Raw genomic sequence first — 14,634 nt, forward strand, 5'->3', positions numbered from 1 at the left:
ACTTTCCGCTCATATCAGCCCACAGCGCATCAGCACGCAATATTAAGTATGAACTTTGTAAATCTTACTTAGTATTTATAATAATTAGTTTTCCCTTATCAGTTGTCTCCTTACCAATTACTATCCATCGTTTGTGCCGTATTGATATTTCGAGCTAACTATTGAAGAAATTCAAGGTGAGCCATTCAAAGTAAGATTTCACTATCATTACCTCACCTAGAATGTAACATCTTAGGTACCAAACCGATCACTCCCAGTTTAGCAGATTAAAGATGGCGTAGAATACCTGTGCAAGGCAGGAGATCACTATAAGTATGTCAAATTTAGTTCCTCCAAAATTCTTAAAACTAATGAATTGTATTTGTAGGAATTGTGTAATAAAATACACTGCTGGATTTATTAACAAAATCATCGATCTTCACACTGCCTCGTAACAGCTACATAAGTTTCAGTTGAAATTAGCCTCATACTTATTTTTTAAAAGGATTAGAAAGAACTGGGGAAATGTCATAAAAACGCATGATAATTTTAAGAAAATTTATTTCCTTTACTTTGTTATTTTATAAGCTTTTCTTTGCCGAAGACGATATCAATATTTTCTTGAGTTAATAAGTTCAAATATTTTTTTTGTTTCGATTATAGCCGTTTTACCATCTTTATGGCATTCGTGGCTTAATCAAATAATTTACTCTAACTTTATGCAAAATATTCATTTAAGCTTTATACGGATCGAACCATGTCAGAAGAGTAGGCAATCCAGAAAAGAATCCATGTACTCAATGGTAATCAGAAACAGATTTAAAAGAAATATCCAAGAGTTCAAAACAACTTAAATGGTTTTAACGTTATTTTTGTAAAACTTATGTTAATTGATCATTTATTTATTTTGTTTTTTTTTAATCAAAAACAAAAACAATAAATCTTTAATGTGGCTCTTTCAAACTCTAAAAATTTGAAAATTTGATGGTTTTGGCTCTTTCGACTTATAAGGTTGCCGACCACTGATCTAAGAAATTTAAAAACATTTTCCTAGCGGGTGTTTACAGGGAAAAATGTCGTCTGATCGAAGTTAAAAAAAAACAAGTTTTAAAGTTCTCATCCTCCCTAACTTATACAGTAAGTCAGCACAGTTGTTGGTCAACCGTTTTTCACCGTTTCGTAAAACTTGCAATTTCACTGCCCCAGCAGAATGCACTCAATTGTGCCTCTAGGTGTTTTGCTGCCTTTGTTGTTGTGGGCAATCGGAAATGTGTTCCAGTGCTCATCCGGTGGAGAAAGAGATGGCGGGTGGGGCGATGCACGTTCGGCGAGGGATATATAAACTGAACAAAATTAATGAGAACATCCACAGTTTTGTGCTTCCGTGTTCTTTCAACAGTTGCAGCTGCACATCATCTTCTCGAGAGCCGACGGACGGACGGCGCTTTTCTTTCCGTGACCCAAGAATCCGGCAGTTTGTTGGTTAGTTTGTTAGCTTTTTTTGCCCTTGTTTCAATTTATGCCTTCTTTCTCTCCATAATTTCGTTGCACTTCTCTTTTATGGATGTGCGCCTTTTGTTTTTGGGAAAATAGAAACTATTTTCGCTGCTACTGTTTTCCGGTATGGTACTGTTTTTATTTTCCTCCTCTCACTGTTCTTCCCTCTATTGTGTTTCGGAAGGCGCTAGACTATGGGATTTTTTCTAATTATCCACCTGACAACTGAAATGGTTGCTCGGTTATTTCAGCATTTCTGCACCGCTGAAACCCTTGAGCGGGCAAATAGAAAAAACGAACGGTCAAACGCCGACGAGAAACGAGGTAGTCCAGGACACAAAAACAACCAGCTATCCAGTGAAAAAGAAAAACTAATATCGCTTAAGTCACGAGATCAGACAAATACAACCTGCGAAGGAAGGTGGAATACTAAAAAAATGTTTACGACGCTGCTGTTAGTTGTTCTGTTTGGGATCGTCAACTGCCAACAGCCCAGACGGGATGCTGAAGTAGGTGGATTGAAACGGGATCAAACAGATTGCGAGAGATTTCTGATTATTTCATTGATCTTATACTTTCTACACAGTATCCGCCACCGGAATTTCTCGAGAAAATGAAGCCCCTCCACGATGCATGTGTTGCCGAGACGGGCGTCTCAGAAGGTAAGTTTGTTAGCGGATAGTTATGAACAAATTTTAATCTTGTTGATGAAACTTCTACCAGAAGATTCTGTATTGTTTGATCAGGTACTTCGTTTAAGAATTTATCATGGATATAGCCGTTAAATGAAAATTCCCAAATTAATAATTAATGATGAGCTTTATAAAAAAAATAATATTATCAAAATACGTATATCCTAGCTTCTTCTATGTTTAATGTTTGAAACGTAAATCAGTGCCTTATTTTCGGTAAGCAGACAATTGTTGTTTCGATCAATTAAGATGTTAGAAGAAGTAACGTTTCCGGTGCTGCATAAGTTTAGGGTTAAAAAACAATCCAAACACTTCCGTATTTTTTCTCGAATTGCAACGAAGGCTAGGAGCCAAAATTTTCTCAACAACGAAAACTCCCAAACTTGCTAATGCACATATTTATCGTTCACAGATGCCATCAAGCGGTTCAGCGATCAGGACATACACGATGATGAAAAGCTCAAGTGCTACATGAACTGCATTTTCCACAAGAGCGAAGTGGTCAACGATAAGGGCGAGTTCCATTACGTGAAAATTCAGGACTTCCTCCCGGACTCGATGCACCTGATCACGTTGAACTGGTTTAAACGATGCCTCTATCCCCAGGGCGAAAATCTCTGCGAGAAGGCTTTCTGGTTGAATAGCTGCTGGAAGCAAAAGGATCCCGTGCACTATTTCCTGCCCTAAGCCTGGGACCATCAATCAGAATGGGAGAATAAAAAGTGCTAAATTGGGTTTCTTTTCACTTATAATAAAGGGTGTCCCAAATCAAATTGCAACGCTTTCAAAAACTACCTAGTTTACCGATTCTTTCCAAACTTTTAGACAATAAACTAGAACAATTCGTGATCATTTGATAGTTTTACTCTATTTAAGCAGATCCCGACAACGTTACACGATTTGTCTATGTATCGTGTGACCAACATCTTTTAACTTAGCCTGGGGAATCTCGTTTTTAAGCTTTTTTTTTTCCTCCAATTTAAGCTTTATTTGCCTGCTCAAATCTGAAGAAAAAAGCTTAAATCTGTCAAAAAAGCTTAAATCTGAGAGATGTGCTCTACACGGATTGTATAACGTTGCCGGGATCTGTATGTTCGTTCAAATTGTGTTCAAAATGAATGTAATCGTTGAAAAAAAGTGTTTTCTACAAACGCCTATGATTTTTTATTACTTAAATTATTATAGTTGCTTCAAAAACTTGATTTTCAAAAACCATATTCAAAGCCACAGAACAAAACTGTGTTGCAAATACGCGCCGCTGTGTATTCAATATGCGTCTAGCAGCCCAACGCACCCGAAAGCAGCCGAAGACCGAAAACACACGAATACTTACAGACACTTTGACTGAAAATAAAATCAAAACGGACTAATCAAAATTTCAAAAAAATGAAAAGTAGATTTTTTGGGCTGAATTAACGCTCAAAATATGGATTTAGACTTTTTGTTCATTTTTAATGAAAATTGGCCTTTTTGAAAAATTGATGCTATTTTCAGCCTGCTACGATTGGCGCGTTATAACGAGCGCATGGGCCGTGATAGAACATACCCATAAAAAGCATACCTTAGCGAGTTCAGTATGATTTTTTAGCATAAAATCATAGTTTAGATTCTCCTCTATCGATGTGTCAGAAAATATTGTCTTATTCGTTTTTCTCTGCATGGTGACACCTTATTGAAAGTGTTTAAAAATTTAGATCGAATTGAAGAAAAACCTAAGTTGTGAAATTATCACGATACAGGGGCATTTTAAGAAAAAAATCATACTTGCCATGACCAATCACAGAATTTAAAACAAACTGGTAATATTTTGCAGGCTTAAAATGTTTCAGGTTCTTCAAAACAAGGGTGGCACGTATTAGCCACATGGGGCGTTATATAAACTTTTCCCCTACACAGAAACCTACTCTTTCGTCGTTTCTTGTTCAAAATTAACCTTTTAGAAGCAGTGTAGAGAACATCAATCAGATTTAAGTTTTTTTTTTGTCAGATTAATGCATTTTTCTCAGATTTAGGCTATTATCTCCAATGCTCTCAAGGCAGAAAAGCTAAAATCTGATAAAAAAAAACTTAAAAACGATAAGTTATTTATTTATTTATTTATTTATTGTACATCAACAGATCACATATTGATCCTAATGATAAAATTAAAAATTAAAATTAAAGACACTACAAATACAATGGTCTACACAAAACTTAAAGCTTTAAGGATTTTTCTTCGGAATGCATCCCTCGAAACGTCAAAATCAAAATGTTCGTAGTAGCGGTTGAATGTCTTGATTACACCTATAAGTGCTGTGTTAGCCCCATAATTATTCAAACGAAGAGGGACGTAGAGCTGGAAATCACGATTTCTCAAACCACGTGGTCGTATGTTGAGTTGAAGACCTTCCAACAGTGAGGGACAATCAGTTCTGGATGTAAGCAAATCAGCCACGACAGAGGCTCGTGCGGCGGTTCTGCGGGCTTGCAGCGTGTCAATGTCGATTAAACGACAGCGGCTCTCGTAGCTGGGAAGTCGGAACGGGTCTTGCCAGCTCAGGTGACGAAGGGCGAATCTCATAAAGCGCCGTTGGATAGCCTCAATACGCTCAGAGCCGTTTTGGTAATAAGGGCACCAGATAGCAGAGGCGTATTCGAGGATCGAACGAACCAAACTGCAATAAAGACTCTTCAAGCAGTAAATATCTTTGAAGTCTTTCGCCATGCGAAACAATAGACCTAGGCTTCTAGAAGCTTTATCGACGATGTAATTGGTGTAAATCTTGAAATCCATCCGTCTGTCAAGAATGACACCAAGATCATTCACGTGCTCAACTCGAGCAATAGCCTCGCCGCCGAGAAAATACGCTGCATTTGATGGAAGCCGCTTACGGGAAAAAGAAATTGCTTCGCATTTACTACGATTCAAAGGCAAACAATTGACATCGCACCAGGAGGCGAAGAGGTTGAACTGGTCCTGCAGGAACTTGGCATCGTCAGGGCCGGAGATGGGATGAAACAACTTCAGGTCGTCTGCGTAAGCTAATTTTGGTCCATCGAGGAGTAACAGCACGTCGTTGAAATAAATCAAGAACAGTATTGGTCCTAAATGGCTCCCTTGAGGCACTCCAGAGGTGGCGAAAAACTGTTTGGAGAAGGATTCTACCGTTCGGACAGTAAGTTTCCGATCTACCAGGTAGCTGCGAAACCATTTCAGTAGAGACCCACAAAAACCAATGCGATCGAGTTTGGCGATAGCAATTTCATGGTTCACTTTGTCGAAAGCGGCTGACAGGTCGGTGTAGATGACGTCTGTTTGGAATCCTGAAGCAAAACTGTCTTGCACCTTAGACGTAAACGCCAGCAAGTTTGTGGTCGTAGAGCGCTTAGGCATAAAGCCATGTTGATCATTAGAAAAATATGGTTTGCAGTACGAGAAGATAGGGTCTAAAACAACCAGCTCAAATAACTTGGCAATAGCGCATAAGGCAGAAATACCGCGGTAGTTGTTGACATTCTTCCTGTCGCCTTTCTTGTAGACCGGAAACATGTAGGCTTCTTTCCATATAGAGGGGAACGTAGACGTGTTGAGCGATGCTTGGAAGATTCGTTTTATAGGTGTTAGCATATGTGATATGCAGCGCTTCAAAAAAGTGGCTGGTATACCGTCCGGTCCTGCAGAATAGCTGTGTTTCAGCTTCACGGAAGCCTTCAAGATGGTATCTTCGTCGACTGCAAAATTATCAAATGAAGTGCTCAAATGAGGGACGTTGCTTGTTGCACTATTTAACTGCTCCGAGGATATTGAGCCAGAGCCGAAAATACTACGGAATTTCTGTGCAAAGAGATCACAGATTTCACGGTCCGAAGTCGCCGACGTATCATCCAGGAACATGTGTGATGGTAAGCCGGATTCCTTCCGTTGATCCTTGATGTACTGCCAGAATGATTTAGGTTTTGTTTTAAAACCACGCTGAATCCGGATTAGGTAGCTCTGATAGCAACGCGTGCTTAGTATTTTATAGGCTGAGTTAAGTTTGCGATACTGATTTTTGGCCTGAAGAGTCTTGTGCCTGGTGTAATAACGGAGGGCTTTATTCTTCAGCGTTTTCATTTGTCGCAACTCTTTCGTGACCCAAGGTGCTCGTAGATTTGAGACTGCAGAGCGTTTCGGCACATGGCGATCGATGATGTAGTTTACAATGTGAGTGAACTTAACAGCAGCAGCGTTTGGATCAGAAGGGTCTAGTTCAGATTCCCAATTAATGGTGTCCAGAGTTTGAAAAATCGCAGAAAAATTGGCACTTTTAAAGTCGTGGAAGAAGGATGCCGGATTTTCGGTAACGGCGACAATTCCGGAAACATCGAGCGTAAGCAGCAAAGCGGGGTGGTGAGGGACGGACTTGACCAGAGGCTCAGGAGCTTCTTCGATTGTTGGTGAAAGAGACCCGTCATTAACGAAACAGAGATCGAGCGTCCGGCCATTTTCGTTAACGATGTTGTTGATTTGCCGGAGAGTGGCCGTACTTAGAGCGTCGAGGATGATGTTGGAGGGCAACGTGAATGAGGATCTTTCCGGGTCAGCAAACAAGAAGCTACTTTGGGAGGAGCACCACTTTAAACCAGGCAGATTGAAATCTCCGATGATAATGATGTCGTCTTCAGGATTAGTGATTGAGCTAACTTTGGAAAGGCTACGAGAAAAGGATTCAGCAAAAGTCGCATTTTTAGCACGATCGGGGGGGAGGTACACAGCACCAATGTAAAGCTTTCGTTTGCCTAGGTCGATACGAATCCAGACCATTTCCAAGTCAATCCATGCCACATCATCGATGGGCAGGGCTGATAGGCATGACTTAAAGTCTGCTTCATTTAATATTGGAACAAATTCTTTTGCTCATTGTGGCGCTCCTAGTGGACGGATTTGGAAACTTTTTTCATCCACGTGTCGGGAAATTCATTACCTTTCACCATGTATTTATGTCATAACACCAAACGATAGCATTTTGTAAACAACCGCCATGGAAGCCGAACGGAGAGATCAAATTGTGCACAGTTTTCTTGAAAATCCATTGTTGTCGGCATCGAAGCTAGCTAAACAGCTTAAAATGCCCAGAAATACCGTATGGCGTGTTATCAAGCAGTACAAGGAAACATTGACGACGGCTCGGAAGCCGCATTCGAAGCGTCGGAGTGGAACTGTCGACCGGAAACTGCGTGGGAAAGTCATCAAGGCCGTCAAGAGGAATCCCAATCTTTCAGACCGCGATTTGGCCAATAAGTTCCAGGCCGCTCACAGTACGGTGCGACGAATTCGTCTCCGGGAAGGAATAAGGTCATTCCGAGCCAGCAAACAGCCAAATCGGACGCTGAAGCAGAACAATGTGGCCAGAATCCGTGCTCGACAGCTGTACGACCAAGTGCTGACCAAGTTCGACGGATGTAAAGTCTGCTTCATTTAATATTGGAACACAAACAATTGCGTGTAGTTCAGTCATTTATTAACGAATTCATATTTTGTTTTTCATACAAATGTAGCATTTTCTTTACTCTTTCATAAAAAAAAATTAAAAAAATTATTCATTGCTGTTTCGAAGAAATTCTCTTTTTTTTTTTACCAAACTTTACAGTTTTCTCTTATTCGTACTCATAAGAAAACTGTGCACAATTTGATCTCTCCGTTCGGCTTCCATGGCGGTTGTTTACAAAATGCTATCGTTTGGTGTTATGACATAAATACATGGTGAAAGGTAATGAATTTCCCGATACGTGGGTGAAAAAAGTTTCCAAATCCGTCCACTAGGAGCGCCACAATGAGCAAAAGAATTTGTTCCAATATTAAATGAAGCAGACTTTAATGGCAATCAAAACACCACCTCCAGTAGATTTCGTGCTGTTGTGGGGGCCTCGATCACAACGGAACACTGTGTAGTCCGGGCTGAAAACCTGACTGGTAAGGGTCCTGTCCTTAAGCCAAGTTTCGGTGAAGACAATGATGTCGTAACAGGAACTTGAGGAGGCAAGCAAATATTCTTTAACACAGGCATTGATGCCGCCGACGTTCTGATAGTAAAGATTGATATAATCACGTTTACCGTCATGCAAACCGGGTCGTTGTACACTGGAACGGGAAAATCCATCACGAAGAGGTAAGTCAATAGAAGATGGATACTTGCCTGGTAAGACAGGCTGGAGAACCCCTACGCCACATACGAACTCAGGGCCGGGACGACTGGTGACGTTGGCAGGAATCAGCGCGACTGAGTCGAAGGGCACAGGGGTCTCCGTAAGGCCCAAAGCGTTGCGTCCCGGTGATGAAGTTCCAGTGGAAGTCGTGATGTTCTCGGAGTACGAAGAAGAACAAACTGAAGTATTGACGAGCGCAGCTTGGAGATTACAATCGAGTGATGTTCTGTTGGGCAGAAATTTATCACGCAAAAATAATGTTCCGGATGTAGCAGAGTACTTGCCTGAGCATGCAGGCTGGAGAACCTCATCGCCACGATCGAACTCAGGGCCGGGACGACTGCTGACGCTGGCAGGAAGCTGCGCGACTGAGTCGAGGGGCTCCGAGGTCTCCGTAGTGCCTAGTTCTTTGCGTCCCGGTGAAGAGGCCCTTGTCGGTAAAGCAGTACTTCTCAGATGTGGTTGAAATTCGATGAATCTGTTAAAAGGCAGGAAAACATCACGCGCAGGAACAGCTCTCGAATTTGAAGAATACTTGCCTGTGGGGGCAATTTGGGGAGCCTCATCACCACATACGAACTCAGGGCCGGGACGACTGCAGACGCTGACTGGAAACGGCGCGACTGAGACGAAGGGCTCCGTGGTCCCCAAAAGGCCGGATTTTTTGCGTCCCGGTGATGGAAACCCTAATGGAGAAGCATGCTCGGAAGTCTTCGATGTGCTGACTCTGATGCGATCTGGAGCAGAGACACTTGGAGTAGGTTCGGATGGCGAGAAAGACGATAAACTTATGGAAGTGCTGAGAGCACTCGATTTCAGGGCCATGGAAGGCCCGCTGTCGAAGAACGTAGAGTCGGGGGTTGTGGCAGTTACAGAAGCGGCGTGGCTGGGGTTGTTGAACCGCCAGGAGTTGACTTAGGATTAAGTTATCATTTGGATCAACTAGTGATCCGTTGATTTTTTATACAAATAAACAAATAAACGAGATTTACTAACACTTAGCAAATATTTAGATAATAAATAGATGTTGGTCACACCTTATAAAGAGTAATCGTCTAACGTTTCATACTCCTGTCTATCGTGTGATCGAACAAGGATACACGGCCCAAAACTAGAAAATGAAGGCGATGAAAACTACATCTCTTGCTCCAATCGCACATTGTATCGACCACCAACATAAATTCGATTTTAATTCTGTTAACACATACAAGCAAAAAAGTTTACCCATCCTTGAGACGATGCACATTTTTAAGGAACCCATAACTGTTAACAAACGCACTGATGTAGCAAATTAAAACTCAACTTGCACAGGAGTCTTACATTTCAAACATAGACGCACACAGAAAGAACACCATAGCAAACGAGATAACAAGGAAACCATCAATTCTATATCTAGTATACAAAACACTGTTGACAGTGACACAGTGTAAGTACCGATACCAGTTAAAAACAAATCAAAATTTACGCTGATGTGGACAACTAAGAAAATAGGATGGAGTATCGTTTGCAGCACGACTACAAGTTGTTATCAAACGTCTTGTTCAATTAATTGTGTATTTTTCTGAAGATTTGTGCAAAATTAATTTGCCTCATTGTCCTTTGATTGGCTCTGATCGATCACGGTGCTTTTTGTCACCCTGATGTGATACTTAAGCGCCTTAAAGTACACTATCCAGTGGAACAATTTAATCACTGCCAGAATGTTGCCAAGTGGTTTGTTCTATTGTTAAGTTTGGGTATTGTTTTAGTTCAAGGGAGAAGTTAATATTTAAAATGGTGACGAAATAAAATTTATAACGATAGGCCCGACACGCTTCCGGTTTTAAGTAGGTGGCTTAAGCGCCACTTCCGTTTGGAAGACCACCTACCCTTTCTTATCTTGCCCAGCTGATGAGACTCGGTCGCGAGTTCCTTTTGATTCCCGATTTTGGGAAAGAAGCGGAAGGGACTCTAGAAAGGGATCCGTACTTCGACCCTTAAGGGCCGCCCCGAAGTCGAGACAAAACCCGGGAGAAATCCGTCGAAATGGGAGTTATTTATTTATTTATTTATTTATTTATTTATACTTGCAATTCAAGATACAATCTTATTAGACATTGAAATCGGCTTGTACTGGGGTGTGCAAAAAAAAAATTTTATTACAGCAACTTAACTACTTATGTCTTATCCTAACCTAACCTGGCCAAACATTCTCTCTTAAACAAAACAATGTTATGATTCATTTTGATTTCATCGGGTATCTGGTTCCAGTGGACAACGCCTCGTACGAATAGTGTGCCATTGTAGTGAGAGGTAAGATTTCTCGGGATAACCATTTTTCGTACTCGATTACTCCTTAGTGGTATAAACTTTTCACAAAGGTAGAATTGGGTTCTTGTTGTGTAGATTTTCTGGATCAGGATGTTTGAACGGTGCTTGAAGAAATCGTAGAATGAACAGCCCATGAAACTCCGATGGTGTATGCTGACTCTCGCATAACGGTCCAGTTTGTAAATCCATCTGATGCAATTGTTGATTGTTACGCGTAATCTATCCATAGCAGCAGCAGAAGCATTTAATAAAAACTCAGAGCCAAAAGTAAGGTGGGGTAGAATGAGGGTTTTGGCTATTTTCAGTCTAAAATGTGGTGGAAGCATGCTGGCTGTTAGTTTCAAACGACGGAGTACCGTCAACTGGGGCAACATGCAACAGTTTTCAACTTCAATGGCTACTAAAAAACTTATGTTCACAGTTAATCGTATCCTTTATGCATCAAAAGTTTTAAGGATGCTGGGGCATCAAATTGGCGTAGTTAAAAAAATAATTGGTTTCTTCAGTTATTTTTAATTTTCTAAAAACATGCGATTTTCACCCTCCTTAGAAAATGGGGTAACTTGCAACAAACTTTGTGTTTAATGAAAAATCTTATGAACACGTACGAAAATTCATAGTTTTTAATATATTTGCGATGCCTTAAAGACCATTACGCATGACAACACCAATTGCAGTAGTTTTTGGGTCTGTAAAAACAAATTTTCACATTTTTTCTAAAAATAGGGATGCTGCATACATTTAGGGGCTAAATAATACTACGAAAAATTCTACAAGCTGAAATCATAAAAATAAATGTTTGGATGAATGAAATTTAAATGTTTACAAACGCGTTATGCAAAACATTCATATTCCAACACATGGAAACGAGATTTACAAGGTATTTCTTTGATTTGCATTTTGTTGCATTTAACCCCAGACACCTAACTGAATTTTAAAAATATTCATTTAAAAAAATTGGGTGATTGTTCGAAAAATATTTTTACACCAACAATGTTGGTATAACATGAGGAAACCTGTAAAAAGTTTGTAGGCAATTTTATCAAGCCGACCCGTCATACTGGGTAAAGTTTTTTTTCGACTTCAAAACATGTTAAAATTTGTACACTTATTGGTCGATTTTTCAAATTTTACATAAAAATAAAAAACTTAAGACAACTAGCTTAAGATGCGAGAAATTATGTCATCATCATTTTGTTATCATTAAAAGATAACTTTATTGCAATACATTAAATTAAAAATTGATTCAATGTAGTGTTATATAAATGTTGCATCGAACCCCGCTGTTGCATGATGCCCCATTTGACGGTACAGCGTAGATTTTACCACATTGTGCATTTACTTGATGGTCCCACTCTAGATTGCTTTGGAAAATTATACCAAGATTTGACACTTTTTCAACATTTGAAACATCAGCCGATCCAAGGGTTATAACCGGGAAGTCTCGAACAGCTCGATTACGAGAAATAAACATCACGTTGGATTTTGCAGCGTTGATTGGAAGCATATTTGTGTCGAACCAAGCTTGAATGTGCGCCAAATCATCGTTCAGCAGTCGTGCCATTTCCTCAAGTGAGCTAGAAGATGAGCACAGGTAAAGTTGGACATCATCAGCGAACATATGTATTTGACTGTGGCAAATAACTGATGGCAAATCGTTGATAAACAAGCAAAACAACAAGGGACCCAAAACTGAACCCTGAGGTACACCAGACATATCCGGAACCGGGTCTGAACAGAATCCATTCACGTTAACAATCTGCGATCTACCACACAAGTAAGATTAGATCAAGTTTACAGCTCCTGCCGAGAAGTTGAATTTCACTGAGAGCTTCCTGAGTAATTTGACATGTGAAACCCGGTCAAAAGCTTTTGAGAAATCTATCATCATCAGTAGTGCAAGTCCTTTTCTGTCAACAGTAGCATGAATATCATCATGTAGGTACCTTCAGGAGAGCTGTAGTTGTGCTGTGGCCGGATCGAAATCCCGATTGATTGGAGTTCAGCAAGTTAGCTGAATTCAAAAACGCAGTGATTTGAGTTTTCACAATTTTCTCAAAAACCTTCGACAACGTACATAGTATGCTGATTGGGCGCAGATTGTTCAAATCGAAACTTTTCCCTTTTTTACGTATTGGCAATATTTTAGCCATTTTCCAGGTTCGAGGAAATTTTGAATTTGTGAGAATTAAGTTGAAAATGAACGTTAAGGGACTTATCAGTGATGGTAAAATCAGTTTCACAAACCTCATTGGAATATTGTCGGATCCAACAGCGTTCGATTTAACGGATGAAACAGCTAGAATTACGTCGTTTTCTGTAATCGTTGAAAATCTGAAGCCGTGTGGGTTCGCAGGAGGGCAAGCAATATTGTTTTCGTCAGTCGTAAAGTTTGAGGCGAAATGATTATTGATTTCATCGGGGGAATTGGAAAACAAGTTTTCAGTTCCATTATCAGACGGTTTCACAGCTAAGACATTAAGCTTTTTCCATAACGACTTATTGGAGTTTGAATGTTCTACAGTTTGCTGAATGTAGCTGTTCGTTACGAAAGCAAGCTAGGGGTGCTAAACATCGGACAAGACCAAACCCCTTACCTGGATCAGAAGAGACTGAAATCGATTGGACTCGCGGCCAATCTCCGCAGTAAAGAAACATAAACAAATACCGAACAACGAACAGCGTGTGACTCCCTTTCCAGTTATCCCAATCAGTCGGTCATTGCAAAAATATTCGCTTTTCCATTACAATAATTGATTTCGTTTTATTGATTTTGATGTGTGTCGTGTAGTGTTTACATAATACTGTTTAGGTCTAAACGATTTTTTTCCCTAAATTCGACTACGGTTTGGCTGAGTGAATAGTTCGGCGAATCTTGGTGCGTCTATCAGCCACCAACCAACCTGCTGTCGGCCTCGTGATGCAAGCGGCTTTGGTGTCGCGTCAATGTGGCCGGGTGAAACTGGCGGGAGTTGCTGTTGCGGGACCCCGCGGTAGTTCGCGACGGGCCCGGCGTCCGTCTTCTGGAGTGGAAGCTGCGGTGGGCGTGCGTATCTGTGGCTGATGGTCGGGTTAAATATACGTCGGGGTTGCATATTTGGCGGTTCGGTTGTAAATTTGGCCCATTTGGGTCTCCACCTATCTACTATTCAAATGCACCATGCACTTGTTTGCACTTCACTATCCTAAGCTGTCCTTTGGTTTCACCTAACACGGACTAAAGCGAATAAGATGGCTTTTAATATGAGAACACCTGCTCGCGGAATCACACCCTGACTTTCAATTACCTATTCGAAATGAAAATTGTACAGAATTATTGATCCTGACTCTTCTGATCCTCAGACGTAAGTGAGCTTGGAGTCTCAATCGTCCTCTGATCGACCTTGTCTAGCTTGACTTCGCAACCGGAACTACCCGATACGAACAAGTCTAATCGCGAAGTCAAACAATTACATCCAGTGATGTCAACCTTCCAGATTTTGTCTGGATCTTCCAGACTTTTTGGACTTTTGCCAGACATTTTTTTAGGTTTCCAGACTTCCAGACTTTTGGCATTTCTTCCAGACAATTCCAGACTTTTGTGTTTGGACATAAATTGTTCTAAGATTCTATGAAAATTCAATTTTGTCATGGTGTAATATGGCAGGAAACAGGGTGGCCACCCATTCGGGAAATGCGGGAAAAAGACGGGATTTGGAATCCACCGGGAAAAATGCAGGAAAAAGCCGGGAATTTTTGGCTCGGTGGAAGTCTGTTCAATGAAGTTTGAACGAAAAAGGCGAAACAAGTAAAAATTGATTCACAGTTGATCATCAATCTCTTTCCGTTTGGCTTCGACCGATTTCTACCAGGTCGAAATGGATCCTCTTACCGTGTTGGATCGGTTTTGACTAGTTTTAACTTGCTTCATTGAACAACGGGAATAACCGTAACGAAATCGTTAATCCAGTATGCTCATTAAAGTCTGCTTCATTTAATATCGGAACAAATT

The 14,634-nt window shown here is 40.6% G+C and overlaps 2 protein-coding genes across 2 annotated transcripts; one reads left to right on the forward strand and one right to left on the reverse strand.

Moving 5' to 3' along the window:
• The first annotated feature begins 1,357 nt into the window (after positions 1-1,357).
• On the forward strand, positions 1,358-3,028 carry LOC129756110 (pheromone-binding protein-related protein 6-like). The gene is made up of 4 exons (XM_055752871.1): positions 1,358-1,461; positions 1,728-1,985; positions 2,063-2,138; positions 2,581-3,028. The coding sequence occupies exons 2-4, from the start codon at positions 1,914-1,916 to the stop codon at positions 2,853-2,855; spliced, it is 423 nt and encodes a 140-aa protein (XP_055608846.1). The 5' UTR covers positions 1,358-1,461; positions 1,728-1,913; the 3' UTR covers positions 2,856-3,028.
• Positions 3,029-4,724: 1,696 nt separating this feature from the next.
• On the reverse strand, positions 4,725-6,951 carry LOC129737869 (uncharacterized). The gene is made up of 3 exons (XM_055729032.1): positions 6,899-6,951; positions 5,376-6,841; positions 4,725-4,822 (listed from the first exon to the last, which is right to left on the reverse strand). The coding sequence occupies exons 1-3, from the start codon at positions 6,949-6,951 to the stop codon at positions 4,725-4,727; spliced, it is 1,617 nt and encodes a 538-aa protein (XP_055585007.1).
• Positions 6,952-14,634: the final 7,683 nt, after the last annotated feature.

Source organism: Uranotaenia lowii, chromosome 1 (assembly GCF_029784155.1).
Source record: "Uranotaenia lowii strain MFRU-FL chromosome 1, ASM2978415v1, whole genome shotgun sequence".
In the NCBI taxonomy this organism is placed as follows: domain Eukaryota; kingdom Metazoa; phylum Arthropoda; class Insecta; order Diptera; family Culicidae; genus Uranotaenia; species Uranotaenia lowii.